At 41.9% G+C, this 11472-nt stretch overlaps 1 protein-coding gene across 9 annotated transcripts in view; it reads right to left on the bottom strand.

Moving 5' to 3' along the window:
• Nucleotides 1–1363: 1363 nt before the first annotated feature.
• BBX (BBX high mobility group box domain containing) overlaps nucleotides 1364–11472 on the bottom strand; it is a 268781-nt gene continuing 258672 nt past the window's right edge. For all 9 annotated transcript variants that reach the window (XM_038582723.1, XM_038582722.1, XM_038582727.1 and 6 more), the window contains 2 exons: nucleotides 9397–9583; nucleotides 1364–5031 (listed from right to left, as the gene is read on the bottom strand). In XM_038582723.1, the coding sequence (XP_038438651.1) occupies nucleotides 4944–5031; nucleotides 9397–9583 (275 nt within the window). In that variant the 3' untranslated portion in view covers nucleotides 1364–4943. The remainder of the gene's footprint in view (nucleotides 5032–9396; nucleotides 9584–11472) is intronic.

Genomic DNA, 11472 nt, shown 5'->3' with positions numbered 1-11472 from the left:
AGCACACCGTGGCCAGGGAACGTAATACAAGGTTTCCTCTTCCAATTTATTAGCATAAATCCTACCGCCACAGAGAGAATTTGGCCAGCAGAGGAAACTACCTTTTTTTGTGTGCGAAGAAAAAAAGTAGACTTCTATTCTTTAAGGAGAGCCTAGCACAAACAGATGGAGGTGTATCAGGGGAGTCCGATCTATTTGTCTTGTTATTCACTATTTTGTCACTTCTTTCATCTGAAGTGTAAGGAAAAGAGTGTCCCCAGTGAAAAGGACAAGGTGATTTAATATGGACTATAATAAACTCAGCGATCACTTCCAAACTAAAGCAAAGCAGTCCATCAAACCCTGAATACTTCACCAGACGGAGCTGGTAAGATACACTGAACAACTGTTTCTTATATTATAAGTATGATGTTAGTCTAAATAAGATAACTTTTAAAAATCCCAAAACTCAAATAAAAACAAACTCCAGATCTAGTTCTTTGGGAATGCTCGTATAAATAAAAGCCACATCTAATTAACAATTAGTACACTCTTTATAAGGTGCAAAACGAGGTCCTATGTGGGGAGAGCTAAATTTTCATTCCCACCTAGCGGTCGCTCGGAATACTGGGGAGGCCGGACGCAGTAAGACATTTGCTTCTCCTGCCCATTCTCCGCAATACGTCGCTCTCTCTGGAGGAGGCGGTGTGTGAAGTCCGAACACTGCAGGGCGCGACAATGGCACTGAAGGCAGAGGCAGAACGGGCGAAGCTGGGCGACAGGACTTACTGACGTGGAACTTGGAAAGCCGAGGTAGCCCGTTACCATTGGCCTGATGTGAGGGGCTCTGGGGAGCAGCGCAATCACGGGGGAGGCTCCTCCAGAGCATCGCGGGGACACCCCGGCTCCCCGGTGACACAGGGTGGTTCTGGGCCCCGCAAGCTTCCTTCCGTCTCCCCGGCGAGGCCCGGCGAGGCGCTCCTCCTGTGCCGCGTGCACGCCGGCCTCCTGCCCCGGCTGCTGGTCTCCAGACGCGGGGGCTTCATACAGTAGTTCGGCAGGCAGCGTGGTCCCCACTGCTTCACATTAATGCCAGACGCCAAGCTGGGAACAGAGTTATCTGATACCCCCCCGCCCCTTCCCTCCCCCCAAACCGTATCCACCAAACAGGTCATTCCGTTTCCAGCTTACTCCTGGTTCTGTATCAATGTGTAATTTGCTTGAGATTTTACAGAGGTGCAAACTTTTCCGTACGATGAGCCAAAGACTGCAGAGTGCAAACAAAATTTTCTGGGACTTAGGCGGAGTAGCATCTGACTTGGTAAGAAAGTGACGGGGCATAAACAGGTCGGAATATAAATAACCAGACCAGTTCAGATGCTCCTTTTCTTTCGGAGTGTTCCACCACTTTTTTTTTTTTTTTTTCCTCCAGCAGTTTTAATGGCAGAAACTAGAATGAGTGATAATGTGGGAATGATTTCAGCATGGCTTCGAGATGGCATTGGTAGAAAGCTCATCTGATAGAATTAAATGAACGTAGTTCTGGTATTTGTGGGGGAAGAAGACTGTCAAGAGTTACAACAGTATGATTTATCTTCATAAAAGGGCTTTGATGCATTACACTTTTATCTAAAATCTGGGAACTAACCTAATCCGGGGATAAGAACCTGTGTCGTCAGTGTGGCTGTGGGACATTTTTCCTTTTCCTGATCTCATTACAGTTATCCAAACAAATAAAAACTTAAGAAGGATGTCTTACAGTATTTTTTTCTTTCACTCAGCTTTTTAGAGCTGCAGCTTCAGTTACTATAATATACTCTACACACTTCAAAATTACATAGGAAAATACCCAGAATAACTAAATAAATAAAAGGCTAAAGAAAACTGGAACAGTACTGCGTCTCCATCTGAGACTAAATCATCCACTTCGGCATCACAGAGAAGGGCTAGGACAATTTTTTTCAAAAGATTTATATACAGGTTTGAATCCAGAAATTAAGGTTAAAAGCATAAATATTGATAATTTCAACTAGTTTCAGAATGGTTTTTCAGAAAGATATGATACAACAATTTAGAATAAAACAAAGCAGAAGAGCATCATATTTTGGTTTGCTTGAGATATACATAAGGTGCAACAACTTTTTGAGGATGCTTGTGGGACAAATGTTAGTGTCGATGGTGTTTGCTGGCAGATTAAGGTACACACCATAGCAATACGATTTTCCAAAATAGAATGAGAGAAATGAAGTGAAAATGATAGATGGGAGGGGGGTACTACATGTTGGTCTGAAATATTTGTGCTAACAAACGTTGTTACCTGAAAATACCAACACCCTTCTCCAGCGGATTCAGGGCATGAGAAAAGCACTATTATTGAAATCAAGACTTCACTCAGAGAAACAACAAGGCGAGTGTCTAAAGGACTATAAAGCTTTGCAGGATTTCTGCTACTCTCAGTGCCTAACCGCTTAAAAATTAAGCATTTCTACAAAAAGGTTTTTTTTTTTTTTTTTTTAAAGTATCTGAAAACAGTCATATCCAGTAGATTGCCCTCCCACCCCACCCCTGCCTAAGGGAAAAGCCACTGAGGTTTAGGAAAAGCAGATCAAGTAAGATATTAATCACATAGAAAAAAGTAATCTTTTGTTTTGCTTCTTTTTAAAAAAGGTCCCATGAATATACAGCAATCTCTTAAGGAAATCTAGTGAAATGTAATTGGAGGACTGAAGGAGGGTGCTCTGGCAAAAATAGATCTATTCTAACGTGTTCTATAGAATAACAAGTTAGTACCATTGTCAAGGTGCATGTTCTGCACCAAACAATTTTTGTTGTTGGTTTCTTTCTTTTTTTTTTTTTTTTTTTTTTGGATTTTTAGCTAATTATAATTTTTAAATCACTGCTAGCAAGTGGTCCAAAAACTCCAACAGCCACCAACAATGGGACCCAGCAATTTTCAAACATTCACTTTGTGTTTTGAAATTTAGAAAATATTAATAAAACAGCATCATAGTAAAAATATTATGCTAAAATCTGGGGCTGCTCACCTGATTTATTTCTACGTGAATGGGGTTAAGCTCTAACCTGACTAACCTAGCTTACTAATTCCTTCTTCCTCCATGCTCACAATGATTATCCATTTTTGAGGACACCATTCCAATGCTCTGCTGCCCTCTTCACCTGCTTTGAAGGAAAAAAAAACCCAAACACAAACCAAACAAATCCCTATATTCTTTTTCAATTCTGTTAGTATGTTGTACATATTTTCCAGCACCGAAACTGAAGTAATATCTACAACTATGAAAAGCTAAACCTAGTCAGTACTAATAGAGTCATTTTCTGTATGGCTATTAGGTCAAATTACGATTAGAAAAAAAAAAATCATCATTACAATTGAGTCAAGTATAAATAAGAAAGCTAGATAAAACCTTGTAAACTGTCACCATTTAGAGATCTAATTCAAAAGCTTCAAACTCGAACTAATGCTATCAAAATTCCGCCAGTTTGAAAACCAATAAAAATTATTGCTGGAATCCAATAATTAAAATTTGGTAGTTTGTGCTGCGATGCAAGAGTGGGGATACACTTTGTGCTATGGAACAAATACCCTGTAAAATCGGTAGCCTCCGACTAATTTTGATTTATCACTTTGCATGTGTTGCTAGGAAACAAGACACTGTGAATGTCAGGTGGTTAAGTCAATATGTCGAATGTTCTAATAAGCCAGGTAATCCACTTGGCACTGGCATCCGTATGGTTGGTTTTATGTTCAAAAGCAACAAAACACAAAAAGGAAACAAACTTGCAGGTGGCTCTATGACTAAGACTCCCACCCTGGTCAAGCATACCTCCCTCAGCATTTATTCAATACCTCCTTAACAACACAAACTCAAAAATGGCTCTCAAAACCTGCAGTGCCAATCAGGCTGTGCATAGCAGTTGCTACCCGTCCAGTCTGTCCGGGAAGGATGGAAAAGGTCTGTAGCTCAAAGTCCACATGAAGTGAGTGTCTTCAATGTGTTCAGAATAGTGAAGTAATACTAAGGTCACTTCTGAATAATATTTTTCTTTTTTTTTTGTTTGTATGAACGATCCATTGGTCACTGAGACCCCTGTGTAAAAATAAAAGAATCCTCAAGGCATGAAAACATCAGTAATCTGTAATCTGCAGGACTCTTCCCCTGTCTGGGAAAATATTTGCCACAATTAGCCCCAAGCAAATTCTTGGGTCACTTGAGGCTAAGAAAAAAATTCAGCTTGTAAGAATACTAATTTTCTCTCTCTCTCTCTGTCTTTGCCAGCAAACTACCACTCTGGTGGCAAATATAAAAGTGCAGAATATATGGACCACGAGGCCGAGCATACACCGCTAACAATGGTACATCTGCCTGCCCGTGCTGCTTGGGAGTCTCTGGAACAGGCCTTTTAATATTATTCTACAATATAAATGTAGGTATAACCTATTATATAAACCATCTTAGAACTTAAATCTCCATGTACAAAAAAGACTAAGAATATCTAATAATAACTAGTGCAGTGCGTCAGTTTTTGTTTTTGTTTTTTTTTTGTTTTTGTTTTTGTTTTGAAAGAATAACTAGGTAATATACGAAACTAGTTTCACACTCTCTGGTTGGTAAAAGAGATGCTGGATGAGCTACAGTAAAGGCAGCCTTTTACCAAGTTACCACCTATTACCGTCAAAAGCCTTCAATAGAAAGCAAAGCTCCAGGTTCATTCTGTTTCTGCTCATTATCAGACAGATAACGTCACCCTCCAAGACTCTGGGTTCCAAAAGAACAAACTGGCCCAGGATGCTAACTTCTGCTTCAAGTGAATCTGGGCCGTGTAGGGCAACAAGCACTTGTTTGCAGTCTATATTTTCCACCATCTGGACTCACTAGCATCCCTCGGTAAAGACAAGGCTAGGGTAGTAGGTAAAGCACAATGTTTTACAATTAAAGGGCGCTTCACTGGTCAGCGCAGGATATAAGTACAGGAGCCTGTGGCATTTCTTTTGGCTGTCCGTCATGGGTGAGCGGAGTTGACCTCTGACCTCTGCAAAACAAGAAGGGAGGAAGAGAAGTCACCCACTTAGAGTATGTTACCAGAAATAGGAGAGGGCGATGAGCAACCAATAAAAGCTTTCCAGTATCATTAATCACTAATGCTGACTTGTTACTTAGGCTCTTTCACCGAAACCCTTTCTCTTCTTAGAGCTCCTTATTTTTGAACATTTCTTATCTCGGTTTCCCCTCACAAGACTCAAGGCATAGGACGCCCTAAAACAAGCACCTCCATTTTGCAGAGGTGAAACCTGAAACCACCAGATTTGGGGCGACTCCCTAAGAAGTGGGAAACTTTCAACTGGGGGCCATGATTCCAAGACAACAGTCTTCCTCTTGATCCACTGATATTTAAATATGACTCATTCCCTTCCCTGAGCTGCCCAAGAGGAAAACTCTCCTATACTCATTGGTGACCTCCAGGCTCATTTCCCAAGGTATATGATGATAAACTCAATTTAAAACTGAAGGCCAATTAAAGCAATGGCCCCTGAGACTAGAGTTTGTGTTTGTGACTCTAACACAAGTGAGGGAACAGACGACAGCAAAGTCCCATGGGCACACGGAGAGCAAGTGCACGGGGGGAAAAGGCAAGCAGGGACTTCAGGGTGTGAGAAAATCCGGTGACTTGGGCCAAATCAGCACACGTGGAGAGAGAACCCCAGACACGACTAGAAAATTCATAGAAATACCCATCATTTGGATTGGAACTACACCAAACTGATTTTAAATTAGGCTTTTGTTGAATGAGTAGGAACAAACTGACTTCACAGTTATGAGGAAACCCTTCAAATTCTTGGTAATTTCTATAGAGCTTCTCCTTCTAAAAAAGATAGGATGGGGCACTTTCTGGACTTTTCCCAACAGGCCCACCAAAGACCAGGCACCGTGCACTCGCTGCCCTGGCCTGCAATGGTCTGCACGGGACTGGCTGGAAATCTGGGATGCAGCAGCCAGGCTTCCGGGGGCTTAACCTTTTCAACACAGTATCTTTCTTCAGATTACGGAGAACAAAAGGAGCTATTTAAAAACTGAAATATCTTCTTCATAATTATACGCAAGAAAGATCTCTTGAGGCACACACACACAAGCAATGTAGATACATTACAACATTTGGGGATTTCAGAATCCAATAATCACTTAGCCTGAGATATTAGGATTTTAGAAAAACAAAACATGTGTTATAATCAAACCTCTGGATTAATCTGTTCATTCATGTGGGGATGCTGTAAGCACCAACTGTTCAATATGTTCAACTCTTTGTTCAAGAAAGATGAAATTAAAATGTGATTTTCTTTTCTACCTTTAAGATCGAATATGTAACAATATTACAAAAGCTAAAAGAATTTTAATAAGTATTGAAAAAGGAAACATAAGAAGAAAAAAGAAAAGTGAAAGATGAAGACTACAGTATACATAAAAGAGCAACAGGGGCAGAGAGAAACTGGGGTGAAAGCCCAGCTGAGTCCAAGAAAAACAGCAAAGGAGGTGGGAGCCCGACGTGGCTACAGCTAACTGATGGCTACAGGTCCCGGTGGAAGCAGCGGCGAGATTCTTCATGACTTCCTAGGACGTGACAGATGCCTGCTTAAGCAGTGAGCTGGAGAAAAGGCAGACGCTGGAGTTCAAGGACCCTAGTTCAAATCTTAACTCGGTTTGCTGTGCATTCTTGGCAAATTAATCGTCTGCAACATCATTAAAAAGGGATCAAAAAGACCCACCTGGCAGGGCTGATTTTTAGGACTAAATTTAATGAGCTTTCCCTTTCTGAAATTTCTAGTAAATAGATAGGCTCTCAACGAAGGTTTGTTCCAACTTCCTATTTCCTGCATTTTGCAAAATGGCCTTTCTACGTTGGATTTCTGAACCTAAGGTAAAGATTTCTCACGACAAGAATGCAGGTAATACATTTCTGCCCTCAGGGCAGCCCGGGTGGCTCCGCGGTTTGGAGCCGCCTTCAGCCCAGGGTGTGATCCTGGGGACCCGAGATCGCGTCCCGCCTCAGGCTCCCTGCATGGAGCCTGCTTCTCCCTCTGCCTGTGTCTCTGCCTCTCTCTCTCTCTCTCTCCCTCTCTGTGTCTCTCGTGAATAAATAAAATCTTAAAAAACAAAACAAAACAAAACATTTCTGCCCCCAACTCTGCTGATCACCCTCTAGGTGATGCCTAAGCAGTAATGAATGGATGTGCAACCCAGCTAAAATTACATTAAGTCTGTAGGTAGATGGGGTCTGGTAGCTCTGCTTTAACAGGTAAGGACTAAAATTACAACTAAGATTCTTCAGAGGGGCATCTGTTTTTCTAGGTATTAAGAACACGGGCCATCTGTGTGATTGATAGATTCTAGTATGCAATACTGTTCTTTCTCATGGGCAGTTTCAAAGAAAAGAATCTTTCTTCACACGATTTTCTCTATGCCTGCTAGTGAACTTAGGTGGTCATACTTCGAGAATACTCATTGAATACTCATCTACTCATTCCTTTGTTTGCTCATCCACTGGTGTAACCGCAAGAGCTAAGGAAGCTGGGGACATGAGGATTAAAACCAGGGCTCTGCTTTCAAAATACACTGGAAAGAGACAGATATGTTGATGAATAATTACAACCCAGTGCGGCAGTTGGTCTTGGAGAGTACGCACAGACGGTGTGCAGGGACTTTAGGAGGAGGGCCGAGAGATGAAAGCAGGACTAGATATGGAAGGAGGGGCGGGGCAGCAGTTTGCCGGAGAGGGAGATGTACAAAGGCAAGAACCTGGCTCATCTAGGTGGCAGCAAGTGATTCCATGCAACTGCAGGGTGGTGAGGATGGGGTGGTGGAGGGGAGAGTAGAAAGATTTGCTCAGGCTTCCTGCTGTTGCAAGCCTGAAGTCACGGAGGGTTGCTTAACAGAGCCAGGGTGTGACCACAGGCGTATTTAGAGGGGAATGCTGGCCGCAGCAGGGGGGACTGTGTGACAGACCTTCCTGAGCCCTGAATTATGACCCCCTCTGACTTCTTACAGTGCCTCTTATTTCAAAAATTTATGGGGCACTTAGTAACACGCAGGCATATAGTTCATCTTCTTGCATGCATATGAGTCTGTCCTCTGTGCTCTGACCGTAAAACCCCATGAGTGGAGAACTGTGTGTTCTTTCCTTCGGAGACCTGAGCGGAGTTTAACAATGTCTGTCGGCATTCACTTGCTATTAGGCACCTGCAGTATACACATGAAAAGGAATCTGACCTTCTTGGAACTATCTAGAGGCTATTTGTGAGGAAGTTCTAGAGCTGTAATGTGACAGGTAAAGAGCAAGAAGCAAACAAAGCTTACATCATCAGGGCCTCCTAAACATGGATGTGGAGGAGAGTGGAGCCCAAAGGGCAGGGGTATGGAAGTTGTGCTAGATCTAAAACTCTCGTACTGAAGACTGAAAGTCTGGGAAAGTAGCTCATCTGTGAGTAATCCACCTTGAATAAAAGTCTGAAATACGTGAATTTACAAATGGCTTTTCTGTCTTCCCAAAGGATCCATTAAATAGCGGAATACCCAATTATACACTTAGGACTTTAATATACTTTTTCTGAGGCTTTACTGAGTTCAAAAGGCTTTCAGACTTATGATCTCATGTGATCTTTCCAACTCTGTGATTCTTTGGGGATATCATTATGCTCACTGGGAGATGAGAAAACCTAGGCCGAGAGAAAGAAATGACTTTTTTTTTTTAGCAAACAAACTAAGAAACATCCAGGCCTCCTGCCCTCCATAAGTCATATGACAAGATGCTCTTTCCTGACCACCGTTTTCTTCATAGCATCACCACTACCACCAAACAGCTTCCTCGAGGCGGGGTTTACCATGTGCCAACACTGGGACATTAGCTCATTCCACAGAACACCTCTATGAAGTGAGTGCCACTCACCCCCATTTTATAGAAGGAAAACTGGAGGGGAGACGGGTGGATGATCGATCTTGCTCAAGACCTTGCAGTTTGCAGATGATGGATGTAGGACTCAAACCCAGGTCTGAGGCCTGACCTCGAAGCTCACACTTAATGATTAGCTATTGCTTCTCTGCTCTCCCAGGCTTTTTATGGAAATGCAGTTTAGCCACAGAATAATAGATTCAAAATGCAACAGGTGGCTGACTAAATTTCCCTATACTTTCCCACACTGCTGATTAGGATGCACATTTTTATAACCTGTCATGTAACTTGCTCTTGAACCGAGTTTTGTAAACCGCAAGGCATTGTGAAAAATACCACAAATAATCACGTCAGAAAGTATGATTCAGCTTTCATGTTGCTCTCTCTATCCCTGTTGTGCACAAGGGGGTAAGGCTGAGTAGGCCCCGCAACATCGTGGTGGAGCACACCCCTAACCTGTGCACGTTTTCCATGGCGGCCACTTCGGCCAGCGCGGCGAGGCTGAAGAACGCAGACACGGCTGGCATCTCCGGAGTGCTGCTCCGAGTCTCTGCGGTCTCGGGGTTGTGTGAGCATTCGTCATTGCAGCCGGTCTCGCTCACTTTAGGGAGACTCCTCTGCAGTTGTTCCTTTGGTTTGTCGTCTGTAAAGAAAGGGGAAATTCATCACAACAGGATCACTGTGTTCTCGCCGGAGAAGGGACACAGAGAAAAAACTCTGTGCCAGACAATGTGAAATGAGCTAATATTCTTCGTTCACTTTTGTCATCTATCGAATACCAAGGCTTTTATGGATTCTCTTCTCCCATGGTAATAAAACTCTTTTATTAAGCTCAATTGCAACTATGGACAGTGTTATGCCCTGAAACTAAGTGGAAGAGAAGCTGTGTTTTATCCAAGGTCAAAGAATAGGTCAGTCTCAGAGTAAGAGGGGAAATGGGCCTTGACCAAAATAAAACTGATGGGATTTCTGCAAAGGGGCCTGTGGCTGCTGTAGAAGGCCCCTAAAAACCCAACTGAGGAAACATTTCTGATGAAGCTGTAGGATGCCCTGCTATGGCAACTTGGCCATTTGGTATGCTGTGACACCAGCGTTCAGGATGGCCTGCACCAATCCCACCAGTAAGATCAGTCAATCCCAGCGAGATCCCAAGTTGTTATTCTTGTTCTGAAGACCTACTGGAAGGAAGATGAAGACGAAGGGCCATCTGGTGTTTAGGAAGAGGTGCTAAAATGCTATGAAAATATACCTGTTGGAAATGAGTACACTTTCTTTATTACATAGCCATTATAAAGGAAGAGGAATCTTTATTATGATTTTTAAAACATTTTAAGTATAGAAAAGCAAGTGATAAAAGCTGTAAATGTCATATATTAGAATATGAGAGTGCTATGTGCTTTTCTAAATGAAGGTAATATTTCTAAGATCTTTCACTCCTTCTATGAGAAAATGAGGCTGTAACAATTTATAAAATCAAAATCACAGAACAGAACCCAGAGTGGGAAAGAAAGAGCAAGGGGCCTGCTGGATTAAATATCAAGAAAACTAAATTCTAGTCCTCATCCTACTTGTACCTGAAAGTTCAATGTATTCAAAAATGAAATCCTACCTCATTGAGTGTCATCTCTTATATAACAGGGTAAAATGGAGGTATTTAATATGCTTTATTGTTCTATCAATCTATACATGCTAAACACAAAATGTGCACAAAACTCAGTCACTGTCTTCCTATTCTATCTCAGCAATGAACGTTTTTATTTGCAATTAGATTAACCTAAATCAAGTATTTATAAATATTACTCAAAATATACTCATTTAATCATTGTTCTTAGTTTTACTGATTTATCATTTCATTATGCTAAGTATACTCTTTAATCCCCATCACATCACATTACCCATCCCCCTACCACCTCCCCTCTGGTAACCATCAGTTTGTTCTCTATAGTTAAGAGTCTGTTTCTTGGTTTGTCTTTCACTGTTTTTTTTTCTCCCTTCTGCTCTAAACACTTTTTCCAATTTATAGAACTCATTATGGACCTGTGACCTTTTTCTGGAAACTGGATTAGGGTAGAGGGAGGGGCACTTCAAAGCTGATGGAATGAGATGCCCGGGGTGCTGAAAGACCATTAATGCTTAGTTGGTGCAGCACCCTAAGATTTGAGGGAGCTACTCTGACCCCACTCCTTAACTTGGGCCCCTCAGGCAATTCTGCTGCCATAGAGACCACCAGGAACAGCAAATAGTTGATAGGCCATGCCTGAAAATAGAGAAATTCACTGTAAGTTAAGATTTGGTTAAAGATAAACCCAGAAAACTCAAGAAATCCAGAAGCGTTCTCAGGCTCCCTCCATGGTAAAAATTAGCTTTATGGAAAGTGCTGGATGCTTTCTAAGGTTCCTTAATCCATTGGTTTAAGTACTTGATAATATGGTTTGTAGTGAGTTGAACAGTGAACCGTGAAGAAACACTGATTCATCTAGTATTTTTAAAAGTCTAGGATCCTTGGGAATTCACTTAATGAAGACTGCTTTT

Source organism: Canis lupus, chromosome 33 (genome assembly GCF_011100685.1).
Source record: "Canis lupus familiaris isolate Mischka breed German Shepherd chromosome 33, alternate assembly UU_Cfam_GSD_1.0, whole genome shotgun sequence".
NCBI classification, from domain to species: Eukaryota; Metazoa; Chordata; class Mammalia; order Carnivora; family Canidae; genus Canis; species Canis lupus.
Note: the sequence above shows the minus strand (reverse complement) of the source record. Positions and strands in the feature narration are given on the sequence as shown.